Source organism: Mustela erminea, chromosome 13 (genome assembly GCF_009829155.1).
Source record: "Mustela erminea isolate mMusErm1 chromosome 13, mMusErm1.Pri, whole genome shotgun sequence".
In the NCBI taxonomy this organism is placed as follows: Eukaryota; Metazoa; Chordata; class Mammalia; order Carnivora; family Mustelidae; genus Mustela; species Mustela erminea.
Window position 1 is genome coordinate 58,098,512 of NC_045626.1, and position 21,240 is coordinate 58,119,751.

Genomic DNA, 21,240 nt, shown 5'->3' on the forward strand with positions numbered 1-21,240 from the left:
TTGAAGTGTCCAATTCTTAAAAAGAAAACATTTTGATAATTTCAGAGTAACAGCAAACCAGACACATATTTTAATTATTTACTTGAGCAGTTTTCTGGATAGGCAGATGGGGGAGAAAAATTAGATACATATAAATAGAGAGAGTAGGTCTTTGCTAAGAATTTTACTTGAAGTTGTCACTCAAGAAAAAGGGGTTTATTGAGGCACGGAGGTGGCTTAGGCAGTTAAGCATCCACCTCTCGATTTCGGTTCAGGTTGTGATCTCAGGGTTATGGGATTGACCCCCACGTCAGGCTCCACACTCGTCACCAAGTCTGCTTATCCCTCTCCCTCTGCTCCTCCCCTCCTCAAATAAATAAATAAATAAGATCTTTTTTAAAAAAAATGAGAATTATTTTCTTTTTCAAAATGACCATTATATAAAAATAAGCTTTGTCTTCTTACTTTAATACTTTCAATTGATAAAATTTCTTATACTCATATTTTCAATGGATAAAATTGAGTTATCAATTTTGTCAGTGCTGGATAAATTACAGACTTATTGTAATGGAAGGTTTTCACATAAGATAAGGAAGGCCAAATTCTGGATGTAAGCACTATTGATTATAAAATGCTGTTCAGATTAGATGACGCTGGAGTATTTGCATCAACCATTACAGTCTCTTGGCCTTAATCTGTGGCTTGTTTCAAATAATTGGCCTAAAGTTTTGAGTAATAAACACAACAGAAAGCTACCTTGTACTTTTATGAATCCATATCACTTAAATGCAGATCGGCCTAAGGACTTAAAAACTTAAAAAATATTTGAAAAACAGTCATTTTGTGTGTCAGCATTTCTTTCTGTCCTGTAAGAAAAGCAAAACAATTTGATTTTAGAAACCCAAGTTTCACTTTTTTTGGTTCCAGCTGTGTTTCAGATTAAGAAAATAACAATTGAAACTTAAAAATAGAAATCAGATGGGGTTTATTTAATGGATAAGATTTTTCAAAGACAGCAAACCCACCTTTTGCCTTTATCATATGTTATAAAGAAGTAATTATTCACAACTTTTTGGACACATTTATAAATGCTGAGTTGTGTTTTATGTTGTCAGTCTTGTGATTTGTTAGAAAAGGCAGTTGGCCACTCATGTGGAGCAAGATTTATGCTTGGATTGTAGTTGAATGTCTGCCTGAATTTTTACCTACCTAGATTTAAACTTAAAAAAAAAAAAAAAAAAATGCCCCCCGAGTCACTTGGCATGTTTTGAAACTTAAGATATTCTGTGATTGCTCTGATGTTTTTTTTCTAAGTATTGAGTTTCCATTATTTAGCTTTTGGTTGAATTCACCCACACAGTGTGGTTTTTCGTATTACTTTCTTCATAGAGGAATTGTGCACACCTTGAGCGGATAAATACTTCCTAACTAGAGGTTTGTTATTGTCAGATTGGCTCTCCCCAGATCTCCCCCGAGGAGTGGGTACTGTGCTAAAAAAAAGCTGTTTGATTATTTATATTTGCTTGACACTCTTTTTCTTTGGAATTTGAATGTTTTTAGGAATTAAATCAAAGGTGGATGAGCTGAAAGCGGCCTATGACAGAGAGGAGTCTCCCAATTTGGAAGAGTATGAACCTAACACTGTAGCCAGTTTGTTGAAGCAGTATTTGCGAGACCTTCCGGAGAATCTGCTTACCAAAGAGCTGATGCCTCGCTTTGAGGAGGCATGTGGGAGGAGCACAGAGAGCGAGAAGGTGCAGGAATTCCAGCGCTTGCTCAAAGAACTGCCAGAATGTAACTATCTTCTGATTTCTTGGCTGATCGTGCACATGGACCATGTTATCGCAAAGGAACTGGAAACAAAAATGAATATACAGAACATTTCTATAGTGCTCAGCCCAACGGTTCAGGTACATGGCCTTTCTGCGCACGTGCCCTCTGACGCTGACCCTGGGGAGTGTCAGAGACATTTTCTGTTGCTGGGTCGCATACAGAAACAGTTAACCAGCAAATGTAGACGGTAGATTAGCCTGAATATTGGTCTTTTTCTTTCAGGATATGGACAGTGTCATCATATGACCAGCGTGTAGCTTTGTAATTTGAGTATTGTACAGTCTTTGGTGTGGGTTTCTAAACCCATTTCTGATGACAGTGATCCGTCATGAGTAGAGGGGAAGCCCATGGTACCCACGATTATGGAGTTCATCTGTAGAATTTCAAAGATTTATTTTTTCGAATAGCACTGTTGCCTCATTATATCATGTCCACATATCAGACTCAGGCACAAGGGGGCCTAACGTCATTTGTTTGGTCAGGGACTTAACCTGGTGATTTCATTCATAAAGACAGATCCTAGGGAAGGATGTTACAGAAATTTAATCTGAGGGGGCATTTCAGGGAACTGGGTAGTGTGTTAATTGGTGTCTCTTTACAACATAAATATTTGGCATTTGTTTATTGCTCCTCACTTGGTGCTGGCGCAGAGCATATATTTTCCTTTAATTAGAATTATTGATATTTTATTGAAGCCAGACACAAAAGACAAAAAAATGGAGTGATGGTTGTATTTTTATTTTAAGCTCGCTCTTTGGCCAGTATACTAGGTTATTATCAGCCACTGTTATAATGCACAGTTGTAAGAGGGTATTTTCTTACACTTTGTTTGTTCATTGATTGTGTTTAGGAGGTAAACTGTTTCTCAGATTTCAGTTTGATCATTCAGACTAGTCAGGCTTTCAGAATTTGGTAAATACTACATTGTTACTTGATATTACTATATTGGGGACAGTTATTTCATAGAAGGTTCAAGTGTATTGTAAGTGTTAGGTAGAAAATAATTAATGTCCTGATCTCCCAGCATATGAGCATCATATTTAAATGCTAGCTGTGCATATCTGCCCACAAGGCATCGTTTCTGGAGTCAGGGTTCTTGCACTCAGCCCAGCTTGACACCTGCAAGTGCTCTTACTTCCTTCGTGTTCCTCAATGGATCTACTTGTGTGAGTTTAAAGGTCTCAAAATAACTTGAGAATAAAGAACATAAGATTTTTAAAATCCGTTAATATTATATTGCTAAAAAAGAGCAAATTGATGGCCAGTGACTTCTGCATCCTTTCTCCTGTCCTTTTTTCCCCCCAGTTCCTTACGGTGCTGGAATACTCACTGAACTCTTGCTGCCTTTCCGTTCTTTTCTTTCAGTTGGCCATTGATTAGCAAAGCATATCTGGTCACTACTGAAGAAAATTGCCATCCCCATGTCTAGGATTAAAGGATGTACTATGCAACAGACGCAAATTAAATGAAATAAAATGATAATTTGAATAGGTTTTTTTTTTTTTTTGCAAATCTTTTTATTTATTTTTTCTTAGATTAGCAATCGTGTCCTATATGTGTTTTTCACACATGTGCAAGAGCTCTTTGGAAATGTGATACTAAAGCAAGTGACAAAACCTCTTCGATGGTCTAACATGGCCACTATGCCCACACTGCCAGAGACCCAGGAGAACATCAAGGAGGAGATCAGAAGACAGGTGTGTGTGCTCAGCCCCACGCTTCAGCCCCAAAGAGCCTACCTTTGCTCTGACCGTTTTGGATGATGACGATGATTGGTAGTGATGATTAGTAGGAGCAGTTCTTGTTCACTGAGCATTTATGTGTGCCTGGAACTATGTTAGACACATTGTTCATGGCACATGGAAGGCAGAAATTTCTGTCTGGCACTCTCATGCCAGTGAAGTGAGAATATTGTAGAAAGAACACAGTTTTGAAATCAAAGGACCTGGCCTTAAGTTCTTGCTAGGTTCTCTTAGCGGACTGATTTTTAGGCAGATTGGTCAAACTGTAAGCCATGGTGATCCCATTTTAAAATGGGTCATTTTGTGTTTTGATGTGAAGCTTATTACCATAGATGAGATAATGCTGCCAGGTATGTTGTAAGGAGTCCAAAAATGTTAGCTTATCTGGACAAGGTTGCTGTGACCAGCCATATTTTACAGATACAAAGAAATTTGGGGAAACGAAATATCTGACCCTGTGCCACGTAGTTACTGAACTATAGAACCGGGATTTGACCCAAATCCTGTGCTTTTCCACTGTGCTACTTTGGTAGAAGACATCGTTCATCTGGTTGTGTGTGTGTTTAGCAAAACTGGTCAAGAAATTCAAGACTGAGAAATCTACTTATATTTGATGATTATTATGTCTTTTATTTGCATACACGTTATCAAATTCCTATTTGATTTTCTTTCCTTTATCTACTTTGAGCTCCCATTATTAGTTGTTGATAGGAAGGGATAGGAACGAACTGTTAGTCAACTGGTGTAAATTAATGACGAGAACCCAATGTCCAGGCAGAAAAGGATTTTGCAGTCATATGCTTGAAAAAATAATTCATGCCATTATTTCGTTCCCTTAGTGATAAATGAAAGATAGTTGGTTATACATCTTGAGAAATTGCATGTGGATGTGGTTTTAAGATGATAAGACATGGGACACTACTCATTGTGTGGCATGTTGTCTTCTAGGAGTTTCTTTTGAATTGTTTACATCGAGATCTGCAGGCTGGGGTAAAGGATTTATCTAAAGAAGAAAGATTATGGGAAGTACAAAGAATTTTGACAGCCCTCAAAAGGAAACTGAGAGAAGCTAAAAGACAGGTGAGTAAATTTGTCATTTTGATATATCATGTTTATAATGGAATATAAACTGAATGTGCTGGAATTTTCTTTATATACTATTTTAAGTTAGTTCCTTTTAAAGATTTATTTATTTGACAGAGACAGACACAGCAAGAGAGGGAACACAAGCAGAGGGAGTGAGAGAGGGAGAAGCAGGCTTCCCACTGAACAGGGATCCGGATTCGGGGCTTGATCCCAAGATTCCTGGATCATGACTTGAGCCAAAGGCAGACACTTAACAGCTGAGCCACCCAGGCGCCCCAGTTAGTTTCTTTTAAAAACACAATATATACATGTTTCCTGAAGTGAAGTTCCTGATGGGAAATTTATTTGCTTAAATGTTCCAGTTAATGATTATATACAGTTTGATACCAGGAAAATGTTTAATTTAGAAAGTTGCTTTTTTTTTTTTTTACCTTTTTAATTTATTTATTGATACTTCGTGTGATATTGTAATCAATACTTTTATAATCTAATTGATACATATTTGGCCAGTAAGAACCGCTCGAGTGGCTCCAGTGTTCTGACATGCACTCATCAGTTTTTGAGGTTTCCTTTCTTTCTGGCACAACAGAATGTTCGAGGTTTATCTTGTATTTTCTCTAGCCCAGCCCTGCAGTTGGCTGTTTGTCCAAAGAGCCATGGTTCCTTTCAGTATTTAGAAATCAAGATCTGGATGCTCAGGTGTGTTCACGGCTACTGTCATAGCACGGGTTTCAGGTGCTCAGTGAACACAGCTGGAGAATAAAACACACACACACACACACACACACACACACACACACACAGAGAGAATATGAAAGTCGTGAAAGACGAAGGCTGAGGAACTATTCCACAGACCACACAGACACAACAAAGTACAATAAGTGGACCTTCTGTTGGATCCTGGGCAGTTTGATGAAGTGTTATGAAAGACACTTGGGATAATTGCTGAAACAGGCTGGACTAGAAAATTGGGTCAATCTTAAAATGTTCTGATTTTGATAATTATACCATATTAATATGAGTATGTTTGTTGTTTAAAAAATCTACACTGAAATATTTAGGTGCATGTGCCCCTGAGTGGCTCAGTTGGTTGTGTCTGACTCTTGATTCTGGCTCAGTTTACCATCTCAGGGTTGTGAGATCAAGTCCCCTGTCAGGCTCTGCACTGGACATGGAGCCTGCCTAAGAGTCTCTCTCTCCCTCCCTCCCCCTCTCTCTGCACACCCCTGTTCTTTGTTAAAAACAAACACACACACACAAAAAAACCAAAAATGTTCAAGTGCATGCTTAAAGAGAAGATGTACAAACAATAATGGGGCAAAGCATCAACAACTTTTCAATCTGTGAAGTGTAATAGGGAATCACTCTTCTATTCTTGTAATTTAAGTAAACTCTGTGCCCAGCATGAGGCTTGAACTCATGACATTAAATTCCAGAGTGACATGCTCTACCAACCGAGCTGGCCGGGTACACCTTTGTTACCAAAGTAACAAAATATAAAAAGCACCTTGTGGACTGACTAGCCGACAACGTAGGCCATTTCTACAGGCACTGACTCAGTTCACTGAGATGACCCAGTGTTGGCCTTGTTAATGTTTGACCCATGAAATTCAGTAGATAAATGTGCAAGTCATGGTTTTATTAATGAAGAGGGACAAACATTTTCTTAAGAATAAAGCTAAAACAATCTGTATAACTGTCTTAAAGCTTTACTCCTAGTGTGGGGTTTAAATGCACAGTCCGGATGGAGAGCCAGCCAGGTGCCCCTGTAGTAACATCGTTAGTGGCATCAAAGAAGGGGCGCCTGGGTGGTGCAGTCGGTTAAGCATCTGACTCTTGGTTTCGCCTCAGGTCCTGATTTCAGGGTTGTGAGATCTAGCCTTGCATCAGGCTCCAAGCTCAGCCACAGTCTGCTTAAACTCTCTCTCTCCTTTGACCCTCCTTCCCACTCTGTCTAAAATAAATAAATCTTTAATAGCATCAAAGAAAATGTATGTATAAATACCTACATTTTGCTATAGGCAAAGGTAGTTTTGGGGGGCTAGTAACTGAAAGTAGTTTCATATAGCTGGTAAATTTCATCCTAATAGGGAATCTCTCCAGAAAGTTGTTGTTTTTTTGTTTTCTTTTTTTAATTAAACAGATGATTTTACTGAAAGGTGTTTTGTCATTTTCTGCTTGGTTGTACTTGTAAACAGAGCAGTTGGATAGTGAGACATTTCAGAGACTGCTGGGGAATTGGAGGCCTTTGAGTCAGCTCTTTGGAAACACAAAGAGGTACTGAAGATCAGGAGGAGTTTTATTCACCTAATAATAGGAAGACTAGCATGTGACTCCTGATAAGGTTGGGGTGCACGAGTCAGACTTTTGATCTCCTCGGGCTCAGTGTGTGGTGCTTGGCTCTGAGCCTGGAAGTTGCTCAGCCACACTGAGGCTCAGATCTCAGATCTCTAGACCGTCTTACAGTCCGTGTGCAAATTCAGTGACAGGCCCCAGTGTTACTTCTAGGGAACATTAGCATTCATCAGACTGGGCAAGTGTACATTTATGTGGAGTAAGCGTCATCAGAAAGGAAGCATTCATGGGGTTTTTTACACATGTACTCCAGGACTGGCAGACTAGCAAAAGCCTTTGTGTATTTTTCTTCCTTATTTTCTCCTGCTTACCAGATTATCTATCTTTTGTTTCCTGTGCCTGTTGTCATTATTGTCCCCTTCATGCTTCAGCCTGGAATCAATGACTGACTGACTGACCTCATGGTTGTAATTATGAACCATGTCCCTTTGCCCACCAGACTCCAAATGAAGGGTCTCAGACCTGTGACAGGGATAATGTGTGTTTGATTTTCATTACTCTTACTTCTCCTTCTCTCCTGAAAAAAGGAGTTGTGACAGCGCATAGAAAAGGATAGATTACCTTTGTCAGTTTTCTTCATGCTGTCTTTTTATACGTGCTAATTCATTCATAAATTTTCATGAGATTCTGTCAAGTTGATTTCAACTTTGAGGGATAAATTATTTCTATTTTTTTATTCCCTCCCCATGCCCATCCAGGAATAAATTACTTCTAAAGATAAAATAAATTTATTTTTAAAATAATAAACTTATTTTTAAAAATTATTTTTCAAAAAATAAATTTAAAGATAGAAGTAATTTAATTTATTATGGTAAGAAGAAAAACTACAAGATCGTATCAGTAAATGCAGAAAAGCATTTAGCAGAATACAGCACTTATTCATGATAAAAGCTTTCAGCAAATGTCATTCTCAGCCTGATATAGCCTGAAAAAAATCTGTGGTTAATTTTGTACACAGTAGTGAAAGTCTGAATGCTTTCTCCTAAGATTGGGTATATAAGGCAAGTTTTTCTGCTTTCACCATTCTGTTCAGCGTTTTACTGGAGGTTCATTCTAGCTAGTACAATAAAGAGAAAAAGGTATACAGATTGAAAGAGAGTCTTTATATGTAGACTACATGACTGTTTACATACAAAATCCTAAGGAATCTGTAAAAAACCTAATAAGTGAATTTAGCAGGGTTCTGGGTTACAAGATTAGATGCACAGTACTCTATTGTATTTCTTGAGATTAGCAAATGAGCAGTTGGATATTGGACCTAAAAAGAAAAATAAAGACCTAAAATAAATAGAGTGATGCATCTCGATTTTTTTTTTTTTTTTTTTTTTTTTTTTTTTTTTTGCATCTCAATATTTTTAAGATGTTAGATATTCTCAAATTGATCTGTGGAGTCAGTCCCAGTCAAAATCTCAACAGGGTTTTTTTGTGGAAATTAACAGGCTTTTCTAAAATTTATATGGAAATACAAATGTTCTAAATGACTGTGGAAAAAGAACAACGTTGGAGGATTCACATTACCTGATTTTAAGATTTACTATTAAGCTACAGTAATCAAGACAGTGGATATTGGATAAAAGTAGACGTAGAATAGGAAGTCCAGAAATAGACCACACTCATATGGACAATTAATTTTCAGCAAAGAGGATAAAAGTTCTGTGGGGAGGAGCACCTTGGTGGCTCCGTCGTTAAGTGTCTGCCTTTGGCTCAGGTCATGATCCCAGGGTCTTGCGATTGAGCCCTGCATCAGGCTCCCTGCTTGGTGGGAGGCCTGCTTCTCCCTCTCCTGCTCTAGCTGTTTCTGTTCCCTCTCTCCCTGTCTCTATCAAATTAATAAATAAAATCTTTTAAAAAAAAAAAAAAGTTCTGTGGGGAAGGATTTTCTTTTCAATAAATGGTATTGGGACAGTTGGATATCTATATACCAAAAAAGAATAACCAAACAAAACCTTGACTCTTTCCACACTGCATATACAGAAATTAAGTTAAAATGAGTCATACATTAAGACCTAAAAACAAACAAACAAAAAAACAACAACAAAAAACAAAAAAGCAAACTTCCAGAAGAAAACATAGATTTTTTTTTCTTTTTTTTAAACGTAGAAGATCTTAATGACTTTGGCTTAGGCAGTGATTTCTTAAATAGGACACAATACGCATGAATTGTAAAAGAAAAATTTGTTAGGGCGCCTGGGTGGCTCAATTGGTTAAGTGTTTGCCTTCGGCTCAGGTCATGATCCCAGGGTCCTGGGATGGAGCCCCGCATCCGGTTCTCTGCTCATCGGGGAGTCTGCTTCTCCCTCTCTCTTGTGCCACCTGCCTTTCCACCCCCCTCCCCACTCTTGCTCATATGTGCTTTCTGTCCCTCCTCTCTCAAAAATTTGTTAGATTACACTTTATCGGCATGCTAAAACATGCTCCTCAAAAGACACCATTAAGAAAATGAATATACAAATCAGAGGCTGTGACAAAATATTCTGCAAAAACACATACCTGATAAAGGACTAGAATATATTAAAAAACTCAAAAGACAAACAATTCAGGGTTTTTTTAGACTTTATTTTTTTGGAAGCAGATTTAGGTTCACAGCAAAATTGAGAGGAAGGTACAGAGATTTCCTGTATATATTCTGCTCTCCCACCAGAGTACGGTACATTTGTTACAATTAATAATTCAGTTTTAAAAAGGCTAAAAAATTTAAAAATTTTAAAAAAAGGCAAAAAAGTTGAAAAGGCACTTTACCAAAGATCATGTACAAATGGCAAATAAGCACATGCAAAGATGCTCAATATCATTAGTCATTAAAGAAATAAAAATTGAAGTCACAATGAGGTACTACCACACGCCAACAAGAATGACTAAAATTGAAAATACGAGGTATTGGGGCGCCTGGATGGTTCCGTCAGTTAAACATCTTCCTCTTGATTTTTGGCTCAGGTCATGATTTCAGGGTCATGAGATTGAGCCCTGTATCGGGCTTCTAGCCTGCTTGGGATTTTCTCTCTGTCTGCCCCTCCCCTCTGCTCTCTTCCCCTCTTTCTCCCTCTCTAGAAAAACAAGTAAAAAGAAAAAAAAAACACAAAAACCGGGTGTTGACAAGTACATGGGGCAACTGGACCTCTCATTGTTGCTCTTGGTAATGTAAAATGGTATAGTAATTTTGGAAAACAGTTTGGCAGTTTCTTTCAAAGTTAAACATATGGTTACCATATGACCAAGCAATCTCACTTTTAAGTATTTAAAAGAAGAAAGCACATACCCACACAAAACATATACGTATGAAATATTCATAACAGCTCTAGTTAGAATAGCTCAAAATTAGGAAGGACCCAAATGTCCATCAGCTGGTGAATGGATGAACAGATTGGTGTATCATGGCATATTACTCAGCAGACTACTAATACAAACAGCAAAGTAGATGAATAGTTTAAAAAAACCATTATTCTGTGTGAAGGAAGCCACATATAAAATATTTCTTATGGATCGACTCAATTTATATGAAACTCAAGAAAAGGGAAAACTATAGCAATGAAAAATAAGTCAGTGGTTGTCAGGTGCCAGCAGATGGTGAAAGGTACTTTGTGTGGTGATGGGAATGTTTATATCGTGATTGTGGTGGTGGTGACTTGGCTGTATTCATTTGTCAAAATTAATTGAATTGCATACTTAAAATTGACACCCTTTCTCTAAAAAAGTATCACAGGATATAATTTTATATGGATGGGTTCCAGAAATGGTGAACACATTAACCAGAATTGACCATTTTCATGGTGCAGCCACAAACCAAGATCTGCATGTTATTTTCCAAGCCCAGTTAACAACTCCTCCTCTAGCCAGATAGTTCGCCTGGCTGTAACTGTACCTTTTCAGCTCTAGGAAATGAGAAGGAAACTTCTAAATGGTGATGGTGTGAAATTGTTGAATATGTGTTACATTTGGGCTGACCAGTTCTTCGTTTGTCTTATTTGAACAGGAGTGTGAAACCAAGATTGCACAAGAGATTGCCAGTCTTTCAAAAGAGGATGTTTCCAAAGAAGAAATGAATGAAAATGAGGAAGTTATAAATATTCTCCTTGCCCAGGTAAGCTAACCTTTTTCTTCTGTTTTTCAAAATCCTTTAAAAAAAAAAATTGTACATATTTAAAGTGTATAGCATGATGATTTGATAGACCTATACATAGAGAAATGATTACAATAAAGCTTATTAACATTGTCTTCTCATCTAACTGCCTTTTCCTTTTGTGATGGGAGCACCTGAAATCCATTCCTTTAGTGTATTTCCAGAGATCTAGATACTCTAGATCTCTAGACTTACTAGTCCTTTGTAATTGCAACTTTGTATCTTTTGACCAATATCCCCTCATCTTCTCTCTCCCCCAGCCTCTGGTAATCACTGTTTTGCTCTCTACTATTATGAGTTCTACTTTTTTTTTTTTTTTAATTCCACCTAAAAGTGAGATCATACAGTCTGCCTTTCTCTGGCTTTTTTCATTTAGCATCATGTCCTCCAGGTTTATCCATGTTATCCTAAAATGGCAGGGTTTCCTTCTCTCAGTGCTGAGTGCTGAATAATACTCCAGTGTATGTGTCTGTGCACACCCACATCTTTATCCATTTGTGCATTGACCACTGAGTTGTTTTCATCTTTTGACTATCGTGAATAATGCTGCAGTGAACATGGCAGTGCAGGTATCTTTTCAGTATCCTTTTCATTTTCTTAGGGTTTAAACCCAGAGATGGAATTGCTGGATCATATGGTAGTTCCTCCATTCTATTTGCCGTAATGGCTGCCTTCCGTTTACATTCCCATAACAGTGTATGAGTTCCATGCCAATGGTTGTTTTTTTTTGTTTTGTTTTTTTAAATAATAGTCATCCTAACAGTTGTGAGGTAATATCTCATTGTGGTTTTGATTTTCATTTTCCTGATAAGTTATGTTGAGCATCTTTTGGTATATCTACTGGTGATTTGTAGGTCTTCTGTTTAGAAATGTCTGTTCAGGTCCTTTGCCATTTTTGAAATGGGTTGGTTGTGTTCTACCTGTTATATTGGTTGCATTCCTTAGAAACTTAGGAATATTCACCCCTTACCTGATATGTGGTTTGCAAATATTTTCACCTATTCCATAGGTTGTCTTCTTACTCTTTTGACTTTTTCCTTTGCTTTTTAGTTTGATGCCATCCCATTTGTCTATTTTTTGCTTTAGTTTGCCTGCTTTGGGGGGTCATATCTAAAAATTCATTGCCTAGACCAGTGTTTTTCCTGAAAAACCTGTTTTTTCCTAATAGTTACATAGTTTAGGTCTTATATTTAAATCTTTAATTCATTATGAATTGACTTATATATATGGAATGAGGTTAAGTGTCCAGTTTTATTCTTTGGCATGTGGAAGACAAGTTTCCCTACACCATTTATTGAAGGGATGGTCCTTTCCCTGTACATGTTCTTGGCACTTTGCGAAGATGAGTTGGCCGTAAATGGGTGGATTTATTTTTGGCTCTCTGTTCCACTCTGTTGGTCTCTATTTCACCAGTAACATACTGTTTTATTAAATAAAGCTTTTGAAATCAGTATACTTTGAAATCAGGTAGTGTGATGCCTCCAACTTTGTTCCTTTTGTTCAGGATTGCTTTGATACTAACAGACTGTTTTGGTTCTGTATAAATTTTAGGATTGTTTTTTTCCTATTTCTGTGAAAAACACCATTGGAATTTTGAATCTCTAGATCTCTCTGGGTAGTATGAACATTTTAACAATATTACTTCTTCTGATCTGTGAACATGGGTATTTTTCCATGTATTTGTGTCTTCAGTTTTTTCATCAATGTTTTAGTTTTTAATATATCTTTTACTTCCTTGGTTAAATTTATTCAAAATATTTTATTTTCTGATGCTATTGTAAATAGGATTTTCTTAATTTCTTTTTCAGATAGTTTGCTAGTATACAAAAATACAACGGATTTTTGTATGTTGATTTTATATTCTGCAACTTTACAGAATGGGTTTAACAGGTTTTTTGTTTTCTGTTGTTTTGGTAGCATCTTTAGGGTTTTCTATATATGGAATATATAGTCTGCAAACAGAGACAATTTTACTTCTTTCCAATTTGGATACCTTTTATTTCTTTTCCTTGTCTAATTACTCTAACTAGGACTTCCAGTAGTAAATAGTAAATAGAAGTGAGAGTGGGCATAATTGTGTTGTTCCTGATCTTAGAGGAAATGCTTTTAACCTTTAACTGTTGAGTATGATGTTACCTGTGGGCTTGCCAAATGTGGCCTTTATTACGATGATCTGTGTTCCTTCTATACCCACTTTGTTAAGACTTTTTATAATGAGAGGAAAAACTTTAATTTTGTCTAATGCTTTTTGGCATCTACTGAGATTATGATCATAGGATTTTTTATCTTTCATTCTGTCAGTGTGGTGTATCACATTTATTGATTTGCATGTGTTGAACTGTCCTTGCTCTCCAGAGATAAATCCCATTTGATCATGTTGTGTGGTCTTTTTAATGTATTGTTGAATTTGGTTTGCTGGTATGTGTTGAGGATTTTTGCATCTATGTTCATCAGGGGTGCCAGCCTGTTACTTTCGTGTAATGTCTTTGGCTCTGGGACGAGGGTAATGCTGGCCTTGTAAAAAGAGGTTTGGGAGCATTTTTAAGTTTTCTTGGAAGAGTTTGAAAAGGATTGGAATTATTTCTTTAGATATTTGGTAGAATTCACTTGTGAAGCCATCTGGTCCTGGTTTTTGTTTGGTTAGGCAATTTTTGATTATTGAGTCAATCTTTGTATTGCTCTGTTCAGATACTCAGTCTTTTTGATTCAGTCTTTGTAGGTAATATGTTTCTCGGAACATTTCCTTCTCTTCTAGGTTATCCAGTTTGTTGGTGTATAAATGCTTATAGTAATCTCTTACAATGTTCTGTATTTCCGTGGTATCAATTGTAGTGTTTCCTCTTTGATTTATGGTTTTGAGTTCTTTTAGTCTAGCTACAGGTGTGCTATTTTTTTTGAAAAATCAACTCTTAGTTTTATTGATCTTTTATATTGATTTTCTAGTCTCTATTTCATTTATTTCTGCTCTGATCTGTATCATTTCCTCCCTTCCACTAATTTTAGGGTTAGTTTGTTCTATTTCTAGTTCCTTGAGGTGTAGAGATAGGTTGTTTCAGGACTTTTTTCTTAGTGAGGGCATTTGTACCATAAACTTCCCTTTTTGAGTTAGTTTTGCTGGATCCCGTACTTTGGACATGTTGTGTTTCCACTTTGATTCATTACTAGATAATTAGATTTCATCTTTGACCTGTTGCTTGCTCAGGAGTGTGTTGCAAGACTCTTAATGATCGTCATATATTAAATTTGAGAAGCTCAACTACAGAGGTGTGAATCTTTTAAAAAAAGTTGTAAGATGATTTGGTAGCCTGAGAGGGATCATGCCTGTTGTATTTGTTCTTACCTTTATGTGGCATTTCCTTAAGTGTTCTGCTGGAGAAAGAAACTACCTTCTGCTGATTACTTTTTACTGGACACTGTTCTAAGTGCTTAATCTTTTTTTTTTTTTTTAATATTTTATTTACTTGACAGAGATCACAAGTAGACAGAGAGGCAGGCAGAGAGAGAGAGGAGGAAGCAGGCTCCCTGCTGAGCAGAGAGCCTGATGCGGGGCTCCATCCCAGGACCCTGGGATCATGACCTGAGCTGAAGGCAGAGGCTTTAACCTACTGAGCCACCCAGGTGCCCCCTAGGTGCTTAATCTTATCTTATTCATACACAGGTCTGAGTTCTATGTGTTTTCCCCAACTTACAGATTAGTTGTTCTTCTTCCATATTAATGAGATTGGACTTTAATAGTTCTTCCTGACCACAAAATTTGGGATTCTTAAAATGTAATAGTACAGATTTTTTTAAAAAAAGATTTTATTTATTTGACAGAGAGAGAGAGGAAAGAGAGCATAAGCAGTGGGAGAGACAGAGGGAGGGGAGGAGGTGGCTCCCTGCAGAGCAAGGGAAGTCTGACATGGGACTTGATCCTAGGACTCCGGGATCATGACCCAAGCCTAAGGTAGTGCCTTAACCAACTGAGCCACCCAGGCGCCCCATCACAGTTCTGATTGTTGTTGCTGATAATATTTATTTTGATTTTATTCTTTGTGGTTGAAAGTTGTTGGAGATAACTTGTTTTATTTTTCATTGATTTGACAAATAGTTCTTTAGTATCTATTGTTCTAGGTGTAGAGCTGAAGGTGAGCTCCTTTCTTTCCCTCTGAACTTCTTAAGTCAACCTTAACTCTGTTCTGGAATCTTCTAGAGTTTAATCAGAAATGAATGAAATTCTTTTAACTAGAATCTTCTAGAGTTTAACCAGAAATGAATGAAATTCTGACAGCAATCAGTCTGTACTCCCAGAAATCCATGAAAGTGGGATACCTAAAGCCACGCAAGTTCCAGGCCTTTTCTGTCACTTGAGAAAGACCATGTTTTGCTTGACAGGGACACATAGCTCTTCCCCTGAAGGTGAGATGAGGTTCCAGATTATGTCTTTATTTCAGACTTTTCCAGTCTGATATTTCTCAGCACATTAGTTTTACTAGGTGCACTGTGGTAAAGGAAAGGCATCTGTGTTTAGAAACCCGTGGGGAAGGAACACCGCATATTACATCTCCAAGAGCTCACTTATGCTTGCCAGCAGCTTTGGATGGTTCCCTTTAGAACCTGACCACAGTGTCTTTCAGGTTTGATCAAAGGTGCTTATCCTCTGGATACCTAGGAGTTGGGAAGGAAATGCTGTAGACCTTTGCCTACAACTCCTTGTTCTCATCGCCATACATTTCTGCCTCTGACATTCTGGTTTGGTTCTTTTTTCTAGGTTGGAGGGGTTGGGTAGATCTTCCTTCCCCCCACTTTGGTGATTAAGTTTTAGAAATGCATATTCTGGGGGCATCTGGGTGGCTTAGTGGGTAAAAGCCTCTGCCTTCAGCTCAGGTCATGATCCCAGGGTCTGGGATCAAGCCCTGCATCGGGCTCTCTGCTCCTTGGAGATCCTGCTTCCTCTTCTCTCTACCTGCCTCTCTGCCTACTTGTGATCTTTGTCTGTCAAATAAATAAAGAAAATCTTTAAAAAAAAAAAAAAAGAAATGCATATTCTGTGAAAGCACAGTATTTGCTCTTTATCATCTCTGGGGACATGCGTTGAAGAGGATGGTAGCTTTTGGTGAGGAGAAAAGATTTCTGGGAACATCTTGCCTTTAACTAGATCTGCTTTGAGATGATACTGACATCAGCTCTGTATTTCCTGGGTCTTTATCACAGTGCATGGTCAAGGGCCATTTTGACAGACACTCCCTTTACTGAGAGGTGAGAAGGCGTTCAGAAGGGACTGAGAATCAAAAACAGACATAGTCACTTGACCTTTGGCTTTGTGCCCAGTGTGATGGCCTCATAGGGAACTTTTGCAAAATGAGGACATGGGTTCCTAGGTGGCATTTTATGTCTTGAGAAAAATCTAGACATTCCTCCCAGAGAACCTTTTCTCAGAGAGCCTTAACATTAAGGAAACAGGATACAAGCTTTGCAGTCCAAGCTTTCCCATAACTTGTGTTATGCGTGTATAGGGCTAAAGAAGTCAAGGGAACAATGTCCCAGAAAAGTGACTTGTCCTAGACTCATACTTCCAAAGGTGTTCACCAGTGGTCTTTATTTCAGGAGAATGAGATCCTGACTGAACAGGAGGAGCTTCTAGCTATGGAACAGTTTCTGCGCCGACAGATTGCCTCAGAAAAAGAAGAGATTGAACGCCTCAGAGCCGAGATTGCTGAAATTCAGAGGTAAAGGAAAGCAGAGAGTTTTAAGTATACAAGAATATTTAGTTAAATATAAACATAAAATTGTTTTAGCTCTCAGATTTCATACAAAAGAACTAGGCATCCAAATCAGTCATCTTTTTCTTTCTCTTTGTTTTTAAAATTTGAGAGAGACAGTGTGTACACAATTGGGGGTGAGGGGAGAGGGAGAGAGACTCTAAAGTAGACTCTGCAGAGCATGGAGCGCAAGCAGGGTCGAGTCCATGACCCTAGGATCATGACCTGAGCTGAAACCAAGAGTCGGCGCTCCACTGACTGACCACCCACGCACTCCTAAGTTTCTTCTTCTTCTTCTTCTTTTTTTAAAGATTTTATTTATTTATTTATTTGACAGAGATCACAAGTAGGCAGGGGTGGGGGGGAAGCAAGCTCCCTGCTGAGCAGGGACCCCCCCCCCCCGCTCCCCCACCATGTGGGGCTTGATCCCAGGACCCTGAGATCATGATCTGAGCTGAAGGCAGAGGCTCAACCCACTGAGCCACCCAGGCGCCCCGCTAAGTTTCATCTTGATTAAGCCTTAAGAATGGTGCTATATTAAGTGTTTCATGAAAACCTGGTGAATCTAAAAGAAGGGTAGGAAGGAGGCAGCATTCCTTCCTCTGCTCACTGTCCTTTTCTCTTGATCTCCCGCCCACAGCCGTCAGCAGCATGGCCGCAGTGAGACTGAGGAGTACTCCTCGGACAGTGAGAGTGAGAGTGAGGACGAAGAGGAGCTTCAGATCATCCTGGAGGACTTACAGAGGCAGAATGAAGAACTAGAAGTGAGCACCAGCTTCCCAAAACTTGTAGAGGCTACCTCTTTCCCTTAGAAGTCGTCTTTTCCTTGGGAAACAGCGGGGGGCTGAGTAGAGAGGAGTTTAGGGGACATCTCACCAGTGTGTGCAGGGCGTGAGCTGGTCCTGGCCGAGCACACAGCACAGGTGTGACCTCACGAGGCATCCCTGGGTGTGGTGACTCCCACTTACGGGGAAGCCTCTCCTGACTGTCCTTGAACGGTTGTGGAAGATCTGGGCTAACTTCCCAGAGATGAACAGAAAGAGAAATGCTGGTGGAAGAAGGAAGAGTCGCCTGACTCACCTGTGGGTAAAATGGGGACAAAGTTTTCGCTCGTCCCTCAATCCTTGAAGCAGCCAGTGTGAATAAATTTGGCACTGGGGATCTGGGAGGCAAGCGCATGGTGAAATGAAAGCAAGAGATTTACATGATCATGATCAGAATTTCCCTTCTTACCCCAGATTAATCATTGTCTCTGGATGTTTTACCTCAGGGTTGAGAGAAAGCCATTCTTAGAGTCCAAGAATGGTGGGATGACTTTCTCTCATCCCGGTACATTCAGCAGCTGGGGCAGATCAGAGCCACCCACTGCATAGAAAACTAGAATTCCACAGAAAAGAGTAAGTCGTACAGACAGAGTTGAGACGGGGCAGCCCACCGAGGCTCAAGGCTCAGAACACTTGCCATAGCCAGGGCTGTGTTGTGGGAAAAGCAGAGCCACAGTTGGGACCTGGGCCTCCAGGTAGCTTCCCTTCCTTAGAAGGTCCTCGTGTTGGCACTTTAACGTTTTACAGATCATATGAAAATCCTAAGTAGGAAAACGTTCCAGAATTGTAGGACTTAGGGTACAGGCTTAGCTGCTTTAATGAAGAGAATACTCTTCTGTTTTGGAACAAGACAGTTCTGTGCCTTGCCTGGCAGACGTCTAGGTCTCCCACCCTCCACATGAGTGGAAGACACGTGGGGTCCAGAGTAGGCACTTAGGTTTTATCCACTCTTAGCAGGAACAGGGAAGGAACCCAAGAGCGCCTGGTGGTTAAGGGCAAGCAGTGCAAGTAGAAGCCAGCGCTTATGCCTGATCCTGTCAGAGGCGCACAGTGCCCAGCTATGGCTGGCTGCAGGGGAGGCTGGGACACACGTACTGCGGGTGAAGGCCACTGCTGAGCCACAGGCGCTAGCCCGCTGCCTCCGGAGCTCAGCGGAGTTTGGGATTAGCTCCCTCGGCTGTGCTGAAGGAGTGAAGCGCTGTAGAACCGATAGCGCTTGTTTGCCCAAGTACTACAGGACATGTGTGAAGTGATGCCGTTCACAACAGACAAGGACATCTGCTTTTGAGACAACTCGGATTTCCTCTTGTCTCTGACTTGTCACTTCTGATGGCTGGTAAAGGCACTTCTATCTTCCACTTACCTAAGGGGTGGTCAGGAGCCAGTTTAAAACAAACCATTTTAAACACTAAAATATTTAATATCATTAAGCAAATTGTTTTCTGTTGTTGCATGTATCTTTTCCAGATGTGTTTACTCTTCTGTAAGGAGGATTTTGTGCATTCCGGGTCAAGGTGTTTATGTGTCTCATTTGCATATTCATGTTCTCTCCTGTTTCACAAGTTGCCTAAAACAGAAATAGATTCTTGTGTAGGATACCCTTGTTCCTCATTGTCCCTCTCCCCTTCTTAAGTGACAACTGTTCCTTTGTCATTCAAGATAAAGAACAATCATTTGAATCAAGCGATTCACGAAGAGCGGGAGGCCATCATCGAACTGCGGGTGCAGCTGCGCCTGCTCCAGCTGCAGCGAGCCAAGCCCGAACCGCAGGTGCAGGACGAGGACGAGCCTGAGAGGCGTGGGGGCGCCGGACAGCCGTCCAGAGACAGCGCCCCAGAGACGAAAGCAGCTAAGGAGCAGCCAAAGGCAGGCAAGGAGCAGGCCAAGCCGTCCCCGAGCAGAGACAGGAAGGAGACGCCCATCTGAGCAGCCCGAGCGTCACAGAATCCCCAGACCCAATGAGACCTGTGCATCTTACTGTAACCCTGAGAGTCGGAGTGGACAACTCTCTGCTGTACATTCTGTAAAGATGTCTTTTCTTCTCAGACTCTTCTTTCTTTTCACACGTATGACTTCTCCGCGTCAGGCTCAGGTTACACGGGGGGACAAAGCAGTGCACGCAGTGTGGGCTTGTAGGGGACAGATGAGTTTTCCAGATAGTGTCAGCTTATTTGAAGATTAATTTTCTTTGTTAACTTAAAACTATTTTAACCCTTGAGTGGCTTCTTTTTAAACCAAAAATCGTCTTTCTTTGCTTTTTTATTACAGCAGAATCAGGATCTCTTTCTGTCGTTCACGGGGGGGAACCAAACAAGGTGAACACTGTTCCTGCCTTGTGGATTGCCCCACAGTCTCACCCTCCGGGATCTCTGCTTACTAGTCACTCTTGCTCGTGCCTTTTACACCTTTTCGGTGCAGATTATATAATGGGGAGCTGCCTCATATCTCCTGATGGGCCAGAACGGCTCTTACTGAGGTTAACCTTTACCCACCCTTGTCACTCTCTCCTTTGACAGTCCTAAACCCCAGTCCACGAGCCTGAGTCACAGGATGGCCTAGCCAGTCCCAGACAGAGCTGCCGGTGGAGCCTGCCCACTGGCCCCGGGGCAGCTGCCTCGCTCCTGTGGGCTCCTCGCTGCTGGTGATCAGCGCATGTTTTCACTGGGTTGGTCGCAGGTAGCTGCCTGGCCTGAGGCATCCACACCGAGGATCTGTTTCTGAACCCAGAAATAATCTGTGTGACTGATCTGCCGTTAAACAGAGAATGAGATTGCTTGCTTGGGCTAGAATGTAAAAGTCTCTTTGCCTGAATAAGCCATATATGCTCTTAGACAAAAGTTTTCAGTGACCCGTTTCATCTCAGTGAACCTGCTGATGGACTCCCAATTGACAAGATTGAGCAATAGAAAAAGAAAACTTTTCCTTTAAATGATAGCTGTGATCCCCGACCCTGTTTTCTTGCTTCTGCAACTTCTCTGGTGACTGAGGCATCTGGGAGGTCTGCCCTCAGGCACCCGTGTCCAGTCACGCTCTGTCGGAATCAGTGGCACCCATGAGGTAGGTCAGCTTTCACGGCTGTGAAGACAGACCCCACACACTCAAGGTGATGGAAACAAACCCCCCACGAGGGCTCGGTCCTCTCCTAGTTACTATTTATTTTCAGCACCTGTTTGATGCGGTTTTTTATTCTCTACCTATTGCACTGTTGTGACTTGTTGGCCATTGTTTGATTTTTGTACGAAAAAAAGCTTTGTTATAGAAATCAGCATACTATTTTTTTAAATCTGGAGAGAAGATATTATGGTGACTGAAAATATGGTCAGGTGTCAAATATAAACGTATAAAAGCCTTCTTGCTGTCCCGTCGGTCATATTACGTTCATTTCATTTGCTGGCAATATTGAAGTTTCCTTTTTTTGTTTGTGTAAACTCTAATTTCTATCAAGGTGTCATGGATTTTTAAAATTAGTATTTCATTACAGTTGTCTCAGCGGTGGTTAACTAATTTTTGCCAGGACCATTATTGATCAAGCAAATAAATTCAACAGCCATTTGAGGAAAAAA

General features: G+C 39.9%; 1 protein-coding gene across 1 annotated transcript in view; it reads left to right on the top strand.

Annotated features, from left to right (window-relative positions):
- Positions 1-19,618, top strand: part of RALBP1 (ralA binding protein 1) — a 55,659-nt gene extending 36,041 nt beyond the window's left edge. Inside the window, exons 4-10 of the mRNA XM_032309523.1 lie at positions 1,540-1,889; positions 3,348-3,509; positions 4,503-4,634; positions 10,966-11,073; positions 16,699-16,820; positions 17,494-17,617; positions 19,337-19,618. Coding sequence (XP_032165414.1) covers positions 1,540-1,889; positions 3,348-3,509; positions 4,503-4,634; positions 10,966-11,073; positions 16,699-16,820; positions 17,494-17,617; positions 19,337-19,603 — 1,265 coding nt within the window. The 3' untranslated portion in view covers positions 19,604-19,618. The remainder of the gene's footprint in view (positions 1-1,539; positions 1,890-3,347; positions 3,510-4,502; positions 4,635-10,965; positions 11,074-16,698; positions 16,821-17,493; positions 17,618-19,336) is intronic.
- Positions 19,619-21,240: the final 1,622 nt, after the last annotated feature.